The sequence below is a fragment of the Oncorhynchus masou genome, chromosome 33 (genome assembly GCF_036934945.1).
Source record: "Oncorhynchus masou masou isolate Uvic2021 chromosome 33, UVic_Omas_1.1, whole genome shotgun sequence".
NCBI lineage: Eukaryota > Metazoa > Chordata > Actinopteri > Salmoniformes > Salmonidae > Oncorhynchus > Oncorhynchus masou.
The window spans coordinates 25,571,797-25,595,461 of record NC_088244.1 but is presented as its reverse complement, the minus strand read 5'-3'; the positions used below and the strand labels follow the sequence as shown (position 1 = coordinate 25,595,461).

Here is a 23,665-nt window from a genome sequence, read left to right as displayed (position 1 = left end):
TAACCGCCATCGATAAGAAACATTACTGTGCAGCCCTATTCATTGATCTGGCCAATGCTTTTGACTCTGTCAATCACCACACCCTCATCGGCAGACTCGACAGCCTTGCTTTCTCAAATGATTGCCTCGCCTGGTTCACCAACTACTTATCTGATAGAGTTCAGTGTGTCAAATTGGAGGGTCTGCTGTCCGGACCTCTGGCAGTCTCTATGGGGGTGCCACAGGATGCAATTCTTGGACCGACTCTCTTCTCTGTATACATCAATGATGTCGCTCTTGCTGCTGGTGAGTCTCTGATCCACCTCTACGCAGACGACACCATTCTGTATATTTCTGGCCCTTCTTTGGACACTGTGTTAACAGCCCTCCAGGCAAGCTTCAATGCCATACAACTCTCCTTCCGTGGCCTCCAATTGCACTTAAATACAAGTAAAACTAAATGCACGCTCTTCAACCGATCGCTGCCTGCACCTGCCCGCCTGTCCAACATCACTACTCTGGACGGCTCTGACTTAGAATACGTGGACAACTACAAATACCTAGGTGTCTGGTTAGACTGTAAACTCTCCTTCCAGACCCACATCAAACATCTCCAATCCAAAGTTAAATCTAGAATTGGCTTCCTATTTCGCAACAAAGCATCCTTCACTCATGCTGCCAAACATACCCTTGTAAAACTGACCATCCTACCAATCCTCGACTTCGGCGATGTCATTTACAAAATAGCCTCCAATACCCTACTCGACAAATTGGATGCAGTCTATCACAGTGCAATCCATTTTGTCACCAAAGCCCCATATACTACCCACCATTGCGACCTGTACCCTCTCGTTGGCTGGCCCTTGCTTCATACTCGTCGCCAAACCCACTTGCTCCATGTCATCTACAAGACCCTAAAATCCCCCCTTATCTCAGCTCGCTGGTCACCATAGCATCACCCACCTGTAGCACGCGCTCCAGCAGGTATATCTCTCTGGTCACCCCCAAAACCAATTCTTTCTTTGGCCGCCTCTCCTTCAAGTTCTCTGCTGCCAATGACTGGAACGTACTACAAAAATCTCTGAAACTGGAAACACTTATCTCCCTCACTAGCTTTAAGCACCAACTGTCAGAGCAGCTCACAGATTACTGCACCTGTACATAGCCCACCTATAATTTATCCCAAACAACTACCTCTTTCCCTACTGTATTTTTTTATTATTATTTTTTATTTTGCTCCTTTGCACCCCATTATTTTTATTTCTACTTTGCACATTCTTCCACTGCAAATCTACCATTCCAGTGTTTTACTTGCTATATTGTATTTACTTTGCCACCATGGCCTTTTTTGCCTTTACCTCCCTTATCTCACCTCATTTGCTCACATCGTTTATAGACTTGTTTATACTGTATTATTGACTGTATGCTTGTTTTACTCCATGTGTAAGTCTGTGTCGTTGTATGTGTCGAACTGCTTTGCTTTATCTTGGCCAGGTCGCAATTGTAAATGAGAACTTGTTCTCAACTTGCCTACCTGGTTAAATAAAGGTGAAATAAAAAATAATAAAAAATGTTCTTAAAAATGTTCTTATTAAGAAAAAGACGCAGAACAAAACAATACACACTACAAACAAAACTGTGAAGCTTAAGGCTAAGTGCCATAAAGAATGTCAACTTCCCACCAAGACAGGTGGGAGAAAAGGCACTTAAGTATGGTTCCCAATCAGAGACAACGATAGACAGCTGTCCCTGATTGAGAACCATACCCGGCCAAAACATAGAGGTAGAAAATCATTGAAACACAACACATAGAAATGCCCACCCCAGCTCACGCCCTGACCAAACCAAAATAGAGACATAAAAAGGATCTCCAAGGTCAGGGCGTGACACATGGGTCCTCAGATCCTCAAATAGTTCTATAGCTGCACAATCGAGAGCATCCTGACTGGTTTCATCATCGCCTAGTATGGCAAATGCTCAGCCTCCGACCGCAAGGCACAACAGGGGGTAGTGCATACGGCCCAGTACATCACTGGGGCCAAGTTTCCTGCCATCCGTAACCTCTATACCAGGTGGTGTCAGAGGAAGGCCCGAAAATTGCCAAAGACTCCAGCCACCATAGATGGTTCTTTCTATTACTGCATGGCAAGCGGTACTGGAGCCCCAAGTCTAGGTCCAAAAGGCTTCTTAACAGCTTCTAGCATAAGACTCCTGAACAGCTAATCAAATTATCTCGACTAACCGGTGACCTTGCACATTGACTCTGTGTTATTTTATTGTTGCGCCATAATTATCAGTTATTTTTTATTTATTTTTTATAGATTTTTAATTTGGTCTGTTTATTTTTTACTTCAGTTTATTTGAGTAAATACTTTCTTAACATTTCTTTCTTATTCGAAGTCCAGGACCCAGTTGCATAGGGAGGAGTTCAGTCCCAGGGCCGTGAGCTTTGTGGTGAGCTTAGAGGGCACTAATGGTATTGAAGGTCAAGCTGTAGTTGAAGAAACAGCATCCTCACATATGCATTCCTTAAGTCCAGGTGGGTGAGGGCAGTGTGCAGTGCAATGGCGATTGCGTCATTTAGAGTGGGTCACGTGTATCTTGAAGGGAGGTGGTGAGGCTTTGAAGCCACCTGTCGGCCATATTGGCACTCCCCAGTCGGAGCAGTCCTCCATAGGAATTAATGGAATTCTACAGTATTTAAATTAAAGGACAAAATTACATGTATTTAAGTATTTTTGTTGTTGTAGTGGGGACAGTAACATTAGTACTCTCTAAAATAAATACTTCAAGGAAAATGTTTTATATATTTTTTATATGTAACTCACATAATATAATTTAAAAGTATGGATTAAGGTGTGTGTAATATGTGTGTCAAAAAACGAATGTAGACATTAATAAATGTATTTCTATAGCTTCCAAAATCTTTTTTTTTTTACAATAGAGGGGTGCCAAGATGGTGCCCTCTGTCAGTCATCCAAGATTTATACACATCATTGGGTGTGACCACAAATTATTTATATATATTTTTTCTTCTGATTGTTCAGTGTGCTGCAGCACCCTCATCACCGCTAAACCGTTATAAACAGTGTAGTTTTTTTCTTCAGCAAATCTCAGATGTTATGGGTCCAAAACTTTATATACATTTTTTAATGCAGATATTTCTAGTGACAAACACATTTACAAAAGTCACTATCCCTGATTCATCAGAATCAGAATGACAACCATGGGAGTACTTTCATTTTCTGCCATCTGGTGTTTGGATGCAGCATTGTCTTAACGACTCTATTGAGTTTAAAACGTTTGACTGCTTTCAGGAGTTCTGAGTTTAGCTTCATGTAGCCTTGGGGTTTACCTTTCCTTTCCACTGTAATTCATACGTGGGCATGATGTAACTCATAGCAATGGGCTGGACTCTTAAGCAACCAGAGGTTGATCACCTAAACATATTTATTTCCAATGTTGCCAGTTTTTTGGAAAAGGGGGGCATGTAAGAATGACTTGTTGTCCTATCAGCAGACTTCAATGGGTCTAGTGTATCTGAGTGTGCCTCCTCCAAATGTGATAGATTCCCAATGGAGCAATTGATGTGAGAAAAGGCCACTGACCGCCTGGTTTTGACAGCAGCAAAGTAGTGAGCATGTGTGACATCATAAGAAACTTGAGACCATCATTTTGAACAACCCTCCCTTTTAGTGCCTTTTCCTCTATATGTGCTCGCCCCCGAACCCTCTCCCTTACTCTTAGCAGACACTCTGCTCTTTCTTCTTGGCTATAAACTCAAGCCAATTCCAATTGGGCAAAACAACACCTTGGCCAAGACAACATCTGTTCTTCTCAGGACACACTTCACTTACTCTCTGTCTTTGAAACTCTACGTTCTCTGCATCTGAAGGTAATAGAACATTCCTTTATTCTGCTCAATGTATTGCTATGCCACGTGTGGGTCATAGCAGGAACTTGACAACAAGGGTAAAATACCATTGAAATTCCACTGGTGGACATCGGTAGGGATTCTTGTGAGGTAGCATTGTGAGGTAGCATTGTGGAATTTGTCGTTGCCAGTGAGATAGCATTGTGAGGTAGCATTGTGGAATTTGTCATTGTCAGTGAGGTAGCATTGTGAGGTAGCATAGTGGAACTTGTCATTGTCAGTAGTACTACTTAATTTGATTTCCACAACATTATTTGAATAATTCAGTTTTATGATTACATTTTCCCTGCGCAGTGTCATGTATGTGGATATATATATATATATATATATATATATATATATATATATATGAATTGTTGGAACACTGGTCTGAATTAGTCAATTTAGAAAGGTCAAAGACAGACAGCGTGATAAGTAGTGAGCTCACAGGAGTAACTGCACCAACTGACAAACACATTCAGTGGCCACTGTCTCCTTTGTGTGACTGATAATATATTTAGGGAATTGCTCAGAACATCATGTTTTATAGTTAAGTGTAATGATTGATTAATATTTTTCTGGTCTCACTGTTTTTTAACGTGAATCAAACCCACCACTCATGGATCCTGAACTCATTCTTTGTCTGCAAATGCAAAAGCCTCGGACTGAAATATCAGTTTGTTTTTCACTATGGATCTGTAATAAACTCTATTTTTATAATTGAGTGTCTACTGCACACTAGTGTCCAATGGAGTGCCTCCTACTTCAGTTGTTAGCCAGCAGATCCAACCCACTTCCTTACAGCTGCACTGGGGTCTGACAGCATTCCTGTGTATAATAAGAGACCACGGAGCGCGGGGTGAGATATCGCTCGGAAAATGTACTTCAATCAAGGGATGACAAATGTGTTGTACTCTGATTTTGTCCGATTATTCCAACTGTTACAACGAGAAGATTGAACGTTTTGAAGTAAACTGCCGTTTTCGTCCTCATGCTAGCTAGCAGTAGCAACGGCAGCTATTATGGAATGGCACATCACGTTGAACAACAAAGGAGCTGATTAGCTAACACAAACCTTACAAAATGGTTGCTTTGGCTTCTGCTACCGAAGCCGACCCTAGTGCAACTATAAGCAAGCGCGTTAGCTGGCTACTTCAGTTGTTTGAGCAAGAAACCCATTTTTTCACTTTGTCTAATAAATGCAAGAATCAGTTGATCTTACCATTAGAGAACATAATTTATAGCTCAGTCAATAATCCATCATATAAGAAACCTAGCTTGTTTAGCTTTTCATCTAAATATTAAAACAGACATTTTATCAGAAATACCTCTTTAATTTTAGACCTTTTTAACCTGAGATCCTCTTTTTAACTTCCTAAAACATCCAACATAAACATCAGAAAAAGACTACATTTCAACGAAAGACCATTGCAATGTAGATAATATGTTTAGAAATAGATCATGTGTGTTTGTGTGCATGCGTGTGTGTGCATGGGTCACCAGTACATTTGTGTGTGTGTTTGTTTGTACTAGTGGTGATGGTTGAGTGTTGATTTTTTTTAGAAACATTTTGTGTTGGTGTGAAATGATAACACAGTAGAAAGACATTCTGGAGTTTGATTCCCAAGACGCAATGCAAGAATGTGCTTGCCCAACCCTTCTTGCCAGGGGCTCTTCAAGCATTAGAATAAAGATTTTAGCCGAAGAGGGAGCGACTTAGCGAGGAGAAAAATCATACATGTAACATAGCAATGTAGAAATGTGAAAAGGAAGAGAGACAGAGAAAGGAATGTTGGTGGAATGGGTGTGGGAACTGCAGCCCCCCCCCACACACACACACACACACAAACACAGACTTTAAATATTTTGAGCATTAAAGATTTATGGAAAATAAATAGTGAAGTGGTATTACTAAATAAACTGTAACTGAAAACTCCCACTCTCCCTTTATCTCCTCTTCTCTATCGTTCTCTTTATCTCTTGCTACACTCACTCTTTCCGAAGGGCTTCAACTGGGTGCTGAGAAGGTTAAGTAAATAATATATAGACGGACTGACTGACTGACTGACTCACTAGAGAGTGTGGATAGATTGTTACCTGAATCGGATCTTAGTACACTGAAAAATGAACTGTTTTTAAAAGGGGTAAGTTGTTAATAAAAATCTGCCTGGTATAGGTTAAGAGCTACATTATCTGTATTAGCATAACCAGTTCTCTCAGGGGAGGTGTGTGTAAGGATTTTTTGATTTATTAGGATCCCCATTAGCCGACGCCAATGGCGACAGCTAGTCTGAAGTACATGACCTCTTCTGGTCTAATGTCTATCAGTTCCGAATGAAAAATGTGTTGGGGGGTTTAGTAGATTTGTTAAAGACCAAGTGCAGTCAAAAACTAGATTTTTCTGTGTTTTATATATATTTCCACACTACGAGGTTGGAATAATACTGTGAAATTGTGAAAATTATGATAATGCTCTTTAGTATAAGAGCTGTTTGAAATCAGAGCTGTTTTGAAGTCTGAAATCTCAGCCTGTTTTTGTGGCATGTCGTTTTGGCCTGCCTTCTTAATAGACCAATAAGAAAGAGAATTCCAAACCTCTCTGCCAATAACAGACAGTTTTCCGTTTACCCCTCCCCACTCCCAGACAGTCCTAGCAAAATTCTTTCTTGAGAAATTGCTCTTTGTGAAGAAGCTATTTTTCTTAATTTTTTACAATTTTGATTAAAAACAATTACATTAAGGTGCTTAATTGTTACCCAGAAATGATTTAACATTTAGATAAAAACAGATGCATTGGACCTTTAGAAAATAATGGTGACATTCTGCGGCAGACACAAAATGTATGTGAGTTATTTTTTCCATTGAACTGGTGTGATTTCACACATGGCTTTTCTAAATGTTGGTGTCCTTTCTATCAAGGTTTAGGCTCTGCAGATATATTCATTTTTTTTCTTAATCCTTATCTAAATGTAATATCACAGTAATAGTTATATCAGGACTTTGATGTTATTTTATCACACATTTCCTCGCAAGACATTGTTTCCTGAATTATGGTTTAGCATCGCTGTCGATAGAACACATGAGACGCAGGCTCCCACAAATCTCACTGGCTTTCAAACTGAGCTGCTACATAATATTTCTATTACAAACTGCATAACCAAACCAATCACACATCTGTGGCAAGTATTTTATTTTGTGTGTAGTATGATATGTGCTGGATTACATATTTGTATATGTTATATAGGTAACATTTATCACTTTACATTTGGCTGATGATGAAACTTGTTGGTTATTATTGATATAGAAACTAGAGTTGCCCCATAGGACATAATTTGAGTATATATAAATTTACCCATATCAATTTACCCATACCCATTCTGTACAGCACTTTGAGATATCAGCTGATGTAAGAAGGGCTATATAAATAAATTTGATTTGATATCAAAGGGTAACACTTTATTTGGATAGTCCATTTGTAGATGCTCTACAGACTATCAGTAACATTTCAACTAACTATCTACTAAACCTTATCCCTATCCCTAACCTTAACTCTTATCCTAACCCTAACCTTAACCCTTACCTTAACCTTGGCCCTAGCCGTAACTCTAACCTTAACCCTTACCCTAACCCTTATTCTAATCCTAACCCTAACTGTAACCTTAACAGGTTTCTTATCAACAGTTGCTTAACAACAGGTAGTTTGTTGATAGTATGACCATCTGTAGAGCATCTACAGATGGACTATCCGGACTATCCAAATAAAGTGTGACCTGAGTATGAGTCATCAGAAGTCACATTCTGACAAATCATCTAATCATATCCAATCCTCATGTGTCTCTCAGAAAAAGTCACGTTTGAAAAGCACATGATGTGTCATGTGATGTCAGAGTGGTCGAACCTTATCAAACTCACGTTTGACATGGTCGGCTACAAGGCTGATGTCTCTAGCAACTGGTGGTAAAAACCTGGATTTACTCCAAACTGCATCTCTGGACCCAGTGAGCCACGTATCCATCCCAGGGTTTAATAACACTTCTGGCGTGCATTTAAATGTGAATTCCAACATCCCACATCACTTGTACTGGAAAACACATCTTTCCTCTAGAGGGTCATTGTGCAACACAGTTTCTTAAAGTTGCAAGAAGCAGTAATGTTTTCTATGGTAAAGGTCAAAAAGAAAAGCTTACTTTCAAAAGCAGTAACTATGATATATGGCTGCTTTTATCCAATATACTGTATGTTGGTTGTACTTTCAAGCCATAATAAAATAGACCAACATTTTGTGTGGGGGTAACAAAGAACATTAGTCATGAGTTATGGATAGGCCTACACGTTGAAAGTTCAGATATACTTGGATATTTTCTTTGGCTAGTCAGACCATGTTTTTGAATGAAAAGACTATTGTATGTAATACAGCACACTGAGAACAAAAGTAGCCTAGCTATAAGATAACAAAATACAACATTGCCTTGTCAGTGGGCAAACACAACTGACAAAGCTTGATAAAGGACCACATGCCTTATCCTGTTGTACACAGTGCCTTCGGAAAGTATTCACACCCCTTTAAGATTTTCCACATTTTGTTGTGTTACAATTAGGGATTAAATTGGATACAATTTCTTTTTTAAATGTCAACGATCCACACAAAATTAAATGTAACATTTTTATTAATGGAAAATAAAGCACAAATATATTTTTGATTAGATAAGTATTCAACCCCCTGAGTCAATACATGTCAACTGCTGGCTCGCACAGTTGAAGTGTACCTATGATAAAAATTACAGACCTCTACATGCTTTGTAAGTAGGAAAACCTGCAAAATCGGCAGTGTTTCAAATACTTGTTCTCCCCATTGTATTTTTGGCATTGCATTTTAGGTTAATGTCCTGCTCAAAGGTGAATTTGTCTCCCAGTGTTTGCTGGAAAGCAGACTGAACCAGGTTTTCCTCTAGGACTTTGCCCGTGCTTAGCTCGATTCTTTTTCTTTTTGTCCAAAAAAACTCACTATTCCTTGCTGATGACAAGCATGCCCATAACATGATGCACCATGCTTGAAAATATGAAGAGTGGTACTCAGTGATGTGTTGTGTTGGATTTGCCCCAAACATGATGCTTTGTATTCAGACAAAAGGTACATTTCTTAGCCACATTTTTGGCAGTTTTTCTTTAGTTCCTTATTGCAAACAGGATGCATGTTTAGGATATTTATATTTTGTACCGGCTTCCTTCTTTTCACTCTGTCATTTAGGTTAGTATTGTTGAGTAACTACAATGTTGTTGATCCATCCTCAGTTTTTTCTTATTACAGCGGTTTAACTCTGTAACTGGTTTAAAATCACCATTGGCCTCATGGTGAAATCCCTGAGCAGTTTCTTTCCTCTCTGATAGCCGAGTTAGGAAGGAAGCTTGTATCTTTGTAGTGACTGGCTGTATTGATACACCATCCAAAGTGTAATTTATAACTTCACCATGCTTAAAGCCATATTCAATGTCTGCTTTTTTTTTACGCATCTACCAATAGTTGCTTTTCTTTGCGAGGCATTGGAAAAACTCGCTGGTCTTTGCTGTTGAATCTGTGCTTGAAATTTACTGCTCAACTGAGTGACCTTACAGATAATTGTATGTGTGGGGTAAAGAGATGAGGTAGTCATTCAAAAATAATGTTAAACACAATTATTGCACATAGAGTTAGTCCATGCAACTTATTATTTGACTTGTTAAGCACATTTTTACTCCTGAATTTATTTAGGTTGCCATAACAAAGGGTTTGAATACTTATTGACTCAAGACATTTCAGATTTTCATTGTTTATTAATTTGTAAAAATTAAAATAAAATAAAAACATAATTCCACGTTGACATTATAGGGTGTGTAGATGAGTGACACAACATCTACATTTAAGCCATTTGAAATTTAGGCTGTAACACAACAAAATGTGGATAATGTCAAGGGGTGTGTATACTTTCTGAAGGCACTGTAATTCTTGTGTCAATGTATCAGAAGGCGTTATGTAAGCAGCCTCATATGACTCTATTTGTTCAGCAAATTGTGACATTTCTTGTTTGCCAGTTTCATCTGTAATGATGTCAAATCCCAGCTGGCACACCAGTTGGCATAAGGCTGGTAGGTATCTTACACTTTAGTAACACTGCAGTGTAGATGAACAAGAGTGAAATCCTAAACCAATACCAGGGATTCCTTAAATAGAGATTCCTACCTCAATGGCACTCACCTGGATAAATAAAAGATTGATAAATAACAGTGTACAACAAAGTTTGTGTTCACAATAAAGTCTGTGATGGCAACACAGTGCTTCCAGGTTTAGTTTATATCAGATTTACATCCCTTTTCTGGGAAACGTGAGTTGATTCAAACAAAAAAAGAACTGGCCCTAACAATCTGCACTTAATTTTGTAATGGAGGAAAGTGTTACATCAATTATGAGTTGTATGCAGAAGGACTTCAAGGTAGATCTGCCAAGTAAACCAAACCCTACTGAAAGAGTAATGAAATTCTATTGGAACGAATTCAAAAGTAGACAGGAGTCTCATTACTGGAAATGCAACCTGAGCCGTCAAATGAAATGACACATGCAGGGAGAGAGTGGTGCTATGGATTCCTCTGGTGGGAAGCTGACATGTGGTCCCATAGTGACAGACAAGTTGACAACTCCCACAGTTACCCTAGAGTCTAGGCTTCACTTTGCAACGTGCAAATTCCTCAAACCGTCAAACCTGACTGTTCACGTTTTTCTGTCTATCATCTGGAATAACATCCAAAAGATAAGTTGTTTATTTATCTAAGGTACATCTTTTCTCTTTTTTTCAGATTGGAACTTTAGGCCTCCTTGTGAATCCTTCAATGTTTTCCTCCAGTCAGTGAAGAACCATCAGTCACACCCAGCCCTCTTTGTATCAGCAAAAAAACATATGGAACTCCAAAAGCTATCAAATGGTCACCACCATGGCTTCGTCCCTTTGGAAAATGGGTATGTGTCCTCTTTGACTGCACATATTGCTACCTGGCATGTATGATAATATCATTCCGCCAGTTGTGTGCATGATAGTGTTTTGATTTCAAAAAGGCCACCAAGATTCCACAAATTCCAAGGATATTTGTGTTTATTTTCTGACAGACAAGACTATTACCACCCTATATTTGTCACTGTTTGTGTAGATGAATTGTCTACAGTCTAGTTTGACATGGTCTTGTGGTGGTTGTGAACTAATGCAAATTCAACATGGAAGCAAAAAAACATTTCACCATGACATTTGATTTAGGTTAGAAGTTGGGAGAAAAAAAGATGACATTTTCCACATTGATTCAACATCATTACATTGATTTATTTTATTGAAATAACTTGGAAACAATGTTGATTCAACTAGATTTTTGCCCTGTTTTTTTTTAGCACAGAAATGTATTGTTATGTTTGTTCGGCTATTTTGAGCAGATTAAACAAGTTAAATGAAATCCACTGTCATTAGGGTTTTGCAGAAAAGGTATCATATATGTGTTGAACACCTGGAAAAATACCAGGCTTTTTGTAAACACTAGTTTACCTCAGATGCATTTTAAACACTTAAATGGATACAGTACTCTTTCATGAACAGCATTTTCAAGCACCCAATGGATTATAATGCTATAATGCTTGGCTGAAGTTGGACATTGATGAAATTGAGTGTTGTTTAACCTTATAGTTTTTATATTTCCTTGGTTTGATTGACTTCATAGTATCCTGCGGGCGGAAGAGGAAGAGATGTTACCACATAAGAGTGATGGGACCAAGAAGCCCCAGTTTACAGATGTGAGTATGAAGAACTATGGCAACAGCTTTGGAGCTGGCAGTCATCCTTTTTATGCTGAAATGTCATCATGAGGAGTTATAACAACGGACATTCATGTCTTTGTGGCCTTGGCAGTTTGAGGGGAAAACCTCTTTCGGAATGTCCGTCTTTAACCTCAGTAACGCCATAATGGGGAGTGGAATTCTGGGACTGTCGTACGCCATGTCAAACACAGGCATCGTTCTCTTTATGTAAGTACAGCAACACATTATGTCCCTATGTGATTCATTGATGTGACAACAGACAAATTAGTACACACACACCCACCAAGTAAAATATTACACAGCTCTTGGCAGGACAAAACTTGTGTGTGGTGGTGGTGGGGGGGGATTATTTGTCTTGTATTTTTTGTTGTTGTCAAAAGGTCACAGATCCTCTCAAAATGGTTTGATATACACTGTTACTGCACACCGCATAGCAACAATGTTACCAAAACACTACAGTGGAATCCTGACAAAAATTATATGAAAAAGTAGTCAGCTAACGTAATGTTTAACATTTACGGTCCTTGAATGGTTAAAAGAACAGTGGCGAAGAGTGGTGTGCGTTGGTGTGTCCATATGTCATTTTTATGGTGAGATTTGAGACACATGGGACTCCTAAATCAGATTTCAGGAGTTGAATATAGCAAAGAGTTGGCTGATGAATCATAGCTTGGGTGTGAGCACACCACAGATATGGCTCCCCAGCATGCTTTGCACGTTGGGTTGCTCAGATTCACGTCAGGTCCAGTCAGAAGTCAAGAATTGTTTAAATGTTTATGAATAAATAATTTGTGTTTTGTACCAATCAATTTGCTGTCACAGGAGGGCAGCCTGTTCTTGTAGAGTTTACTTTGTTTGTTTGATGCATCTGTGAAGCTGTGGGCTGAACATGGGATTCATTATTTTAACATTGGCTGAATCCACATGAAATGAAATATGTTGTTTACCTTTCCAAAACCTCTAAGTCAGTTGTTTGTGCTCTGCAGAATCCTATTGACATGTATCGCCTGCCTGTCCAGCTACTCGGTTCACCTCCTGCTTAAGAGTGCTGGAGTTGTGGGTGAGTATGTGTTACTTAGGATCACCCTTAGGAATCAAAGACAAATTGAAAGCTGAATCACAAAGTTAATCATAACAAGATGAGAAAAGTTAACTTACTTTTCTGTCAACAAACTTTCCCTCTGCATTTGGACCATTGAAATACCTGTGATTCTACCCCTACACAAATACCTGTGATTCTACCCCTACACAAATACCTGTGATTCTACCCCTACACAAATACCTGTGATTCTACCCCTACACAAATACCTGTGATTCTACCCCTACACAAATACCTGTGATTCTACCCCTACACAAATACCTGTGTTTCTACCCCTACACAAATACCTGTGATTCTACCCCTACACAAATACCTGTGATTCTACTCCTACACAAATACCTGTGATTCTACCCCTACACAAATGCCTGACAGAAATGCCCAGCTTTTTTTATAGACAAACCTAAAGTAGGGATCCACCATATGATCCAAGCTGTCTGTAAATTGGTAGTTGTTGGTTCGCTGGTGTCACATATACAAAAATGTATGCACTCACTGTTGCTTTAGATAACAGTGTCTTCTAATGTCATGGCATATAGATCCTGTCCCATGTCTACTCTTTAACAGACTAACATCTTATTTGTCTGTTCAGGTATTCGTGCGTATGAACAGCTAGGCTTCCGGGCTTTTGGACACCCAGGAAAAATAGCAGCGGGTGTCATTATAACCTTTCACAACATTGGTGGTAAGTACCTAGGATGAGGAATTGGGTCATTGAGTTTGATTGAATAAGACCCTCTGTCCATAAAAGTGCAAAAACGTTTTGCCCCTCTAATACAGTAATATATTCCCCCACTAACACTAACACATAGTATCTGTTTTGAAGAGAACCACATGGGCAAATATAAATGCACTCATGGCTTCACTGCACTCATGGATTTCATGGCTGTCAGAGTCGTGTGTATAGGTGGCAGGGAAGTCAGGCACAGGAGAATCAAACTGAGTGTAATGGAGTGTTTAATAACAAATAAACAAAACACACTCCAAACACTAAATGTAACAATAAATAAAGTGGGTACAAGGATCTGTCGCACACCAATACAGAAACCAACTCAACACTGAATAACAAACAATCACTGACGTCGACCACCGCCGAACAAGGAGAGGCTTCGACTTCTATCGAAGTCGTGACAATGGCTCATAAATGTTTTAGTGGTTCTTGACAGAAAGTTTTCCTCCAATGTCTGTGTGATATTGCTAAGCATTTTTAGAAAAACTAAAATACAGGTAAAATGAGCAGGGTGTGTCTGTGTTTTCTTATGATAATAGAAGTTAACAGCTCTGAAATATGCTTAATCCCCTCCAGCAATGTCCAGTTACCTCTTCATTGTGAAGTATGAGTTACCTCTGGTCATTCAAGCCTTCCTGGGCTTGTCATCAAACACTGGGTAAGTGGAGCAGCACCTTTCCACACCTTTCAGTGCAGCAAACTAACATGAGGACTATTGTCTTCGGCACACTTACTGATGTATGTTTAAGGCCAGGAGTTTTTCTTGACAAGGTTACTTGTCCACAAAAACACTGCTCCTGAGTTGCGCAGTGGTCCAAGGCACTGCATCTCAGTGCTTGAGGCGTCACTACAGACACCCTGGTTTGATTCCAGGCTACATCACAACCAGCCGTGATTGGGAGTCCCATAGGGCGGCGCACAATTGGCCCAGCATCGTCCAGGTTTGGCCGGTGTAGGCCGTCATTGTAAATAAGAATTTGTTCTTAACTGACTTGCCTAGTTAAATAAATTAAATAAATACAAATATTTACGGGGTGTAACATGCAACAAGCTAGCTGTTAAAATCCCCATAAGCCCAGATCACTCTTTCCTGATTGATTCCTCTCTGGAACCAATCAGAGCTAAACTCCTATAGTTATGACTGGACTTTCACCCCCATCTAATCTTTATTATCTGTTCATTGTACCATCCTCATTCCTCTTCACTGCCACCCCAAACTAGTCCACCCTCCCAATATTGGGTGCTAAAACCCAGGAATGGCTAATGCATTATACATGGACCCAGCAAAATATGCCGCACCTTACGATCCCTACGTCTATCCCCAGGACTCCAGTGCTTACCCCCAGGTCCCTAAACCGTATTCACCATCCCACCAGAACCACAAGCCATTTTTACCTAACATTGCATCAATTGCCCCTAAACAGTATGTTTCCTAGTATAGTCTACATTGCATGCCATAATGAACCTAGAATTAATTAACTTTTGTGTCTGGCTACGTTTTGTTTTTTTGTTTATGTTTTAAATTAGAGATTGGTTCCTGAATGGGAATTACCTCATCATCATCGTCAGTGTGTGCGTCATCCTCCCACTTGCCCTGATGAGACAACTGGGTATGTGACTGACCTCATAATGACCTTTGACTTTTCCTCATGGCTGCTAATGACCTCACTGGCTGTCAATCTTTCAGTCAGTGCCTCTTTATTCATAAAACAAAACATTTGAATGACTATAGACTCTGCTCTGTGAAGGATCTATTTTAGGCCAGGAGCAGACGTGTCCTGGAAACCAAACATTGTCAGCTGGGATGTGGGATGCTTGTTGTTGTTGTTGTAGTAACAATCCTTGGTTGCATCTTGCAGGGTATTTGGGTTACACCAGTGGCTTCTCCCTCACCTGCATGGTCTTTTTCCTTTCCTCGGTGAGTGACTTTCTGATGACATCTGATGATGGATGTCTATACTGTATTATATTACAATATATATTATACAAGCAATCATACATTTCAATATTATATTCTGATGCGGCATATGCTTTTCACCTCCTGATGATTGGACTTCCATTGTCCATGCTCTGTTTTTAGTGATTCTTTACCATTGTTAATGTGTTAAATGTGTTAACAGCTTAGGGCATGAGTCATGACTAAAGACTGTGGTACTAATGTGCCCTCGACAATTTATGAGGAGATATTTATATCTTGTGCCACTCTACCTCACAAAACATTTCATGTTAGCTCCTGTTTCCTATACTCACTGCCAGCCAGGCCTTGTTGTACAATGGTGAAATTAGCGAAGAACATGGATACGTTAACTTTCTGAAATGGGTTATTGTCTGATTATGTTGACATACAAAGAAAAAGGGGGAGGGCAACATCATAAATTAACCACATTTGGCCAAATTATTATTTTAATATTGTAATATGTTAAAACAAAAGTTAAAATGTTTGAAACTGTTCAATGTTGCTTGAATACTTGAGCACAATCCTAGATTACACTACTGTGCATGTTGTTGTTTAAAATGCCTTACTGCAGAAAGGTACATTGTTAATGTGACAAATTCTATCGTTGACCTTGATCAATTAGCAAAAGCAGAAGAATGAATGAGGCTTTGGACAGGAATTCACAAGTTAACTAGAGATAGGTCTTGGGCTCCCGAGTGGCGCAGCGATCTAAGGCACTGCATCTCAGTGCTGGAGGCATCACTACAGACCCCGGTTTGATTCCAGGCTGTATCACCAACGGTCATGATTGGGTGTCCCATAGGGTGGCGCACATTGTAAATAAGAATTTGTTCTTAACTGACTTGCCTAGTTAAATAAAGGTTCTAAGAAAGGAATAAAAAATGTGATCATGGTTGTCAGCTATGGAAGACTGCTATGTTTCTGCTGACATCTCACCGCTTCTCTCTCTCCTTCTCTCTCTCTCTCAAGGTCATATACAAGAAGTTCAACATCCCCTGCCCCCTGATGCCAAATGGCAGCAATCACACAACAATTATCAACACCACCATGGAAGAGGAGGGACAGTGCAAAGGAAAAATGTTCACCATAAACCAGGAGGTTAAAATATATGTTTTAGTGTTTATTCCACATCACCTCTGCTCTTAGGTTCTTACTCTGCTACAATACAACCACATAAGGTTAGGAGCTATTTGCAGTTGGAGCACATGTCATTCAATATACTAATGGCTTTGTGCATCCATGCTCATATCATGTTACAGCCAGTGCAACTGGTTGTCAATGTGTATTGAAGCAGAGCAGAACCAGCGTGGCACAAATGTCCACACTGTCTTGTGAGTTTACTCAAGCACTCCTTGTGCAATGCTGCTAATTTAACTTATCCTTTATATGGTATTCAGACGGCGTATACCATCCCCATCTTGGCGTTCGCCTTTGTTTGTCACCCTGAGGTGCTTCCCATTTACACTGAACTCAAAAAGTAAGTTCATAAAACAATATGAACCCCCAATTTGTTCCCTTCACACATCACCATGTTGATATGACGACCTTTATCCTTCTTTAGCGATACTAATTTACAGTAGAACACATACAGTTGAAGTCGGAAGTTTACACACACTTAGGTTGGAGTCATTAAAATTTGTTTTTCAACTACTCCACAAATGTCAAGTTAACAAACTATAGTTTTGGCAAGTCAGTTAGGACATCTACTTTGTGCATGACACAAGTCATTTTTTCAACATTGTTTACAGATTATTTCACTGATAATTCACTGTATCACAGTTCCAGAAGTTTACATACACTAAGTTGACTGTGCCTTTAAACAGCTTGGAAAATTCCAGAAAATTATGTCATGGCTTTAGAAGCCTTTAATAGGCTAATTGACATAATTAGAATCAATTGGAGGTGTACCTGTGGATGTATTTCAATGCTTACGTTCAAACTCAGTGCCTCTTTGCTTGACATCATGGGAAAATCAAAAGAAATCAGCCAAGACCTCAGAAGAAAAATGGTAGACATTCACAAGTCTGGTTCATCCTTGGGAGCAATTTCCAAATGCCTGAAGGTACAAAGTTCATCTGTACAAACAATGGTATGCAAGTATAAACACCATGGGACCACGCAGCCTTCATACTGCTCAGGAAGGAGACACGTTCTGTCTCCTTGAGATGAATGTACTTTGATGCGAAAAGTGCAGATCAATCACAGAACAACAGCAAAGGACCTTGTGAAGATGCTGGAGGAAACCGATACAAAAGTATCTATATCTACAGTAAAACACGTCCTATATCAACATAACCTGAAAGGAAGAAGCCACTGCTCCAAAACCGCCATAAAAAAAGCCAGACTATGGTTTGCAGCTGCACATGGGGACAAAGATCGTACTTTTTGGAGAAATGTCCTCTGGTCTGATAAAACAGAAATAGAACTGTTTGGCCATAATGACCATCATTTTGGTTGGAGGAAAAAGGGGGAGACTTGCAAGTGGAAGAACACCATCCCAACCATGAAGCATGGGGGTGGAAGCATCATGTTGTGGGGGTGCTTTGCTGCAGGAGGGACTGGTGCACTTCACAACATAGATGAACTTATGAGGGAGGAAAATGATGTGGATATATTGAAGCAACATCTCAAGACATCAGTCAGGAATTTAAAGCTTGGTCGCGAATGGGTCTTCCAAATGGACAATGACCCCAAGCATTCTTCCAAAGTTGTGGCAAAATGGCTTAAGGACAACAAAGTTAAGGTATTAGAGTGGCCATCACAAAGCCCTGACCTCAATCCCATGGAACATTTGTGGTCAGAACTGAAAAAGCGTGTGCGAGCAAGGAGGCCTACAAACCTGACTCGGTTACACCAGCTCTGTCAGGAGGAATGGGCCAAAATTCACCCAACTTACTGTGGGAAGCTTGTGGAAGGCTACCTAAAATGTTTGACCCAAGTTAAACAATTTAAAGGCAAAGCTATCAAATACTAATTGAGTGAATGTAAACTTCTGACCCACTGGGAATGTGATGAAAGAAATAAAAGCTGAAATCAATCATTCTCACTACTATTATTCTGACATTTCACATTCTTAAAATAAAGTGGTGATCCTAACTGACCTAAGACAGGGTATTTTTACTAGGATTAAATTCAAGAATTGTGAAACATTTAAACTCAGTTTTATTTGGCTAAGGTAAACTTCCGACTTCAACTGCACACCTGTTGGCTTTTGATTAAATCAAGGGACATTTTTAATTTAATAAATGTAACATTAGTCGTGTAATCCCTCTACCTCATTAATAGACAAAAAAACTGCTTTCTTTTCCACCAAAGCGCAACCAAGAGGCGCATGCAAGGGATTGCTAATGTGTCCATCATGGGCATGTTCGTCATGTACCTCCTCACTGCCATCTTTGGTTACCTCACCTTCTACGGTAAGACCAGGGCTTCAAGACGGCTTTAGTCGTATTCACGCTGCAGAAAAAAATATTGATTTCAGAATTTCAAAAGATACTCAATTTGTGTGTGTGTGCATATATATATATATATTTATGCAGTGAACACGGAATCTGAGCTCCTGCACACCTACAGCAAAGTGGACCCTCTGGACACCCTGATCCTGTGTGTGCGTGTTGCCGTGCTGGTGGCAGTCACCCTTACTGTCCCTGTGGTCCTCTTTCCTGTAAGAGCCTCCTCTCATTAGCTCTAATTACCTTACTCTAATTCAGTGGTTCCTGAACTGGGAACCACCCTGGTACTACAGGGGGTTCTGCGCCAAGATATATTTTTATTCTAAATAAATATTGCTAGCAACAACAGATAAAGCACATTTGGCTAATGGGTCTGTGAAAGAAGTTTAGAGGGTGCAATACAATACACTGCAATATTATTAATCTACAATATAGGCTACCCTTAGATGCACAGTTGGGCTTGGGAGGCTCACAGGGATCCACAGTACTCCATCAATGATCCAGTTTTCAACTCAAGTTTCTTGTATTTTGTAAAATTGTCATTTTGAACATAAATGCACTCTAGTTTAAGCTTTAAAACTGCAAAATTGTCTCTCTGCAGGAAATTACCTTAACTCATTTTCCTCTCCATTGCAAAGAGGCCTTTTAAAATGTTATTTCCCAGGGCCCGAGGCTTGGTTTGCCCGGAATGCTATTTTTATCGCACTCTGAAGTCGGAGTTGTGTTCTGATTTTAAGGGGTTCCTGATGAATTTGCTATCACGAGATCTCCGGCCCCAAAAAGTTTGGGAACCCCTGCTATTATTACTGTATTTCTAAGGAAGCTTCCAATGTTTTGCATTTCAAATATTGTTTGCATTTCAAAACTAACATAGCCTAGATACTGTATATATGAATTTCTCTCTAAATGTTAAGCTACTGTGGCATGCTTAGAACAACTGATGCTGGCTTGTACAGTACATCCTATAATCTCTGTTTAACCCAGAGTTGGTATTGGTAGGAAAGTGTATGGAATATAATTTAATCAATTGTGTTTTTAGTTTAGGTTGACTTTAAACATACCTCATAACTGACACTCGACAGCCATGTTGCAAGTTTCACTGTAGATACTCCCCTGAGTCCTCTTTCTCTCCAGATTCGCAGAGCCATTCTCCAGCTCCTGTTCCCAGAGAAACCCTTCCACTGGGCACGCCACATCACCATCGCCCTGTGTCTCCTCTTCGTGGTCAACGTTCTTGTAATCATTGTGCCCAATATCCGAGATATCTTTGGCATCATTGGTGAGACTCCGAAAAAAAGCACTCATATGCTCATGAGTGTAGGTTACAACAGTTCTTGCCATCTAGCCTCAGATGCTTTTTCTCTACATACTCACCAATCAACCTGACATGCCATGTCTCCTCATCACCCTGAACACTACAGGAAGGACCGTTTACATTAAATATGCCTCAATCAAGAGTACTTACCAGTGGACTAACTCATTGTCTCATTTGGCTGTCCAGGGGCCACCACTGCACCTAGTCTGATCTTCATCCTCCCAGGATTATTCTACCTCCGCATTGTTCCCACCGAACAAGAACCAATGAAGTCAAGACCAAAGATCACGGTAGGTTTCCACATGACATTCATTTTCCTGCCATTGTCGAGACATGTTTGTTAAAACTCTCCACACAATCCTCAGGTTTTCAGAGTGTTTGGGTGGTATCACAATGGGTTCTGGAAAGAACTTCCGAAACCCCGGTTTGTGTCAAGATCTTTTTTTTTTTTTACGTTCATGACTAAGGTGAATTCCAACAACTCTTTCTCTGGCTGGTTTCAGGCTGCCTGTTTTACAGCCATGGGCTTCATCTTCATGTCTATGAGCCTGACGTTCATCATCATCGACTGGACGACCGGAGAGAAACGAGCTGGAGGTGGCCATTAGAGCACATCTGTTGACATATGGGTCCAAATGCCACACAGCAGCATGCCCTGTCACCGTGCCACTTCTTGATCACGTCTGGATTGTGAGAAGGATCAAACACGGTCGAAAGGCTGGACCCACATCATCATGAGTCTTACCATACCTGCGTCATGGTAAGATCGTTTCCCCACCAATTCACATCAAAAGGACATGCTACTCTTCCATGGAGGCTGGTCTTTGAGGAACCCAGTGATGTCACTTTCTTTATGGAAGACGTTCTAGTCAGAGATGTCACCCAGACAGTGTCAGAGGTGCTGATGAGGGTGTTGCCCATGGAAACCCCTAAACCACTACTTGCTGCGTGTGTCAAAAGCCATTAAGCTAGTACCTCGAATGAAGAGCATCTGGTGTAAAACAAAAGTGACAGAGATAGAAGAAGATGGGAGGGGTTAATTTTCTCTATACAAAGAGACTGGATCTCTTTAACTGTCAGGCTTCCCTCCCTACCCAACTGCCAAACAATTCACCCCACTGTTGTTTCTTGATCAAATATCAACGGTGGTTTAATCAACCAGCTTTAAGGAGAAGAGAAGAAAATGTTATTCTACAATGGATTTACTTTTATGTCATTACACTATCCGTAGATTTGTTTATTGAATGTAATTTCAGCTATATTTCTCTAGGTATTTGACTGGTAGTGTACAGTTTTTCTCAGTAGCTGCAGAACATTTGAAAACAAAATGAGCCACTAATGATAAATCCATCACTTTTCAGCATGGTCTAACTATTTAAATTTGACCATGTTGCTTGATGCCAAGTAATGCATTTACTCACCTTTTTCAGTTATCAAATCAAAGTTTATTGTTCACGAACACAGTTTTGCAGATGTTATCACAGGTGCAGTGAAATGCTTATGCTTCTAGCTCCAACTATGCAGCCATATCTAGCAGAACAATAACCAGAGGTGTGTGCCCTCTCAGATTTGTCCTGTTTAAAAATGTTGTTGTTTTTTGTAATACTACCAGCCACTTAGCAATTTTATTGGCTTTAGCTAGCCCATATAGGTTCCCCATGTCCTAAAGTTATAACTAGCTAGTTAGATTAGCTAGCTTGTCTAAATAGCCTAACTGGTATGCCTGCTGGCAAGGTTGGTAGACTTTTTTTAAAAAGCAAGCAATAACTCATTGTACTGAATAAGACTCAGTACAATTCCTTTCCATCTTTTACCCAGATTTAGCAATGTGCTAAGAAGCATATTTAGTTTCTTTAAAAAAACAGCTCAAGAGGTATGCTTAGATATGCAGAAAAACATACACATTTCCCCCACACAGAATTAAGCATAAATATTATGGTTGTAGATTGCAGGAAAAATCTGTTTCAGCTGTTTAAAAAATGCTAAACATATCAAAACAAACAATATCAGAACGAGCAATGTCAGAGTCCAGAATATAAATAAATATACAGTGCCAGTCAAAAGTTTGGACACCTACTCATTCAAGGTTTTTTAAAACATTTTTTACAACTATTTTCTACATTGTAGAACAATAGTGAAGACATCAAAACTATGAAATAACACATGGAATCATGTAGTAACCAAAAAAGTGTTAAACAAATCCAAAAATATTTTAGATTTTAGAATCTTCAAAGTAGCCTTCATGACAGCTTTGCACACTCTTGGCATAATCTCAATCAGCTTCACATGGAAGGAGTTCCCACATATGCTGAGCACTGGTTGGCTGCTTTTCCTTCAATCTGTCACATTTGTGACATTTATTATGCTGGTGCTATTGAAATAGGTGGGTTGTTCCCACGAAAAGAGTTCCCTTTGCATCCCTTTTATATTTTAAGTTGAAATTATGCACCAATATTGAATTTTAAAAACATGTAATATTACATTAAGTGTTTTTTAATATAGACCACATGGAGAATTCAATAAGTAAAAAACAAAATTATATGAATTAAGACTTTATGCACTTCTAGGAAGACTTTAACTCACTTAACCTCAACATTTCTCCAACTTTTCACCATCTTTGTAAAGCCCTAATTATTTTGTTGCTTTGACAAAGTCATATCTGAAGACTATTACTTATTTAATGATTAGTGATTCATTTACGTCTGTCCCTCATCTTAATGTCAGAACTCTCGTTTCAATATGGTGAAACTATTCCTTTAAAAAAAAAGAAAAGAAAAAAAGAAACATTGTACATCTAATAGTCAAATCATAGTGTAAAAGCAGGTGAGCTTGTCCTATTCTTTTTGGCCATTTTGTGATGGAAAACTGTGCGGATCGAGCATAGCAAGCCAACCCTGTTACCCATAGATAGACAGACATTCAGTTGCCACGTCCTGTTGCACACAACAAGCTTCTATTCCCCCTGTCTTACGAGGGGATTTATGGCTGATTTTAAGATGAAATCGTCTACCCTGTTACGGTCAACCCTGTTACTTTATTTGGTACTTAAAAACCTCTTGAGATGGGAAAATGTGTTTCTTATGAGGTTGAACGTGCTCTTTATAACAAAAATCAAACGTTTTTTTGACAAAGTTACACTTCTCAAAAGGCTGCAAATTAGTGGAACGACCCAGGTAGTCTGCAATAGTTTCTATGTATACTTGACATCCAACAAAGCAATAAGGCAAAAATGAAGAAGCAAGTTCCATAAAAACTGAATGATGGCATTCAGCCGTGTCTTATTTGACAAATACAGTACACACAGCACACCGGGAACATTCCCAGGAAATTAGCTAACATTCCCACTAATTTCTAGTTTGGGTTTTATATAACATTAGGATGATAACACCCCCCCC

At 39.5% G+C, this 23,665-nt stretch overlaps 1 protein-coding gene across 4 annotated transcripts; it reads left to right on the top strand.

Annotated features, from left to right (window-relative positions):
* The first annotated feature begins 3,700 nt into the window (after nucleotides 1–3,700).
* Nucleotides 3,701–22,016, top strand: LOC135528117 (sodium-coupled neutral amino acid transporter 3-like). 4 transcript variants are annotated; one of them, XM_064956948.1, is made up of 16 exons: nucleotides 3,701–3,874; nucleotides 10,721–10,880; nucleotides 11,624–11,696; nucleotides 11,812–11,927; nucleotides 12,707–12,780; nucleotides 13,409–13,501; nucleotides 14,123–14,204; nucleotides 15,074–15,156; nucleotides 15,406–15,464; nucleotides 16,473–16,601; nucleotides 16,901–16,980; nucleotides 18,819–18,919; nucleotides 19,043–19,167; nucleotides 20,090–20,234; nucleotides 20,457–20,560; nucleotides 20,774–22,016. In XM_064956948.1, the coding sequence occupies exons 2-16, from the start codon at nucleotides 10,822–10,824 to the stop codon at nucleotides 20,876–20,878; spliced, it is 1,428 nt and encodes a 475-aa protein (XP_064813020.1). In that variant the 5' UTR covers nucleotides 3,701–3,874; nucleotides 10,721–10,821; the 3' UTR covers nucleotides 20,879–22,016. The 4 variants fall into 4 exon arrangements, with proteins under 4 accessions (XP_064813020.1, XP_064813021.1, XP_064813023.1 ...); XM_064956949.1 differs by lacking the exon at nucleotides 3,701–3,874 and adding an exon at nucleotides 5,930–6,036; XM_064956951.1 differs by lacking the exon at nucleotides 3,701–3,874 and adding an exon at nucleotides 6,546–6,732.
* Nucleotides 22,017–23,665: the final 1,649 nt, after the last annotated feature.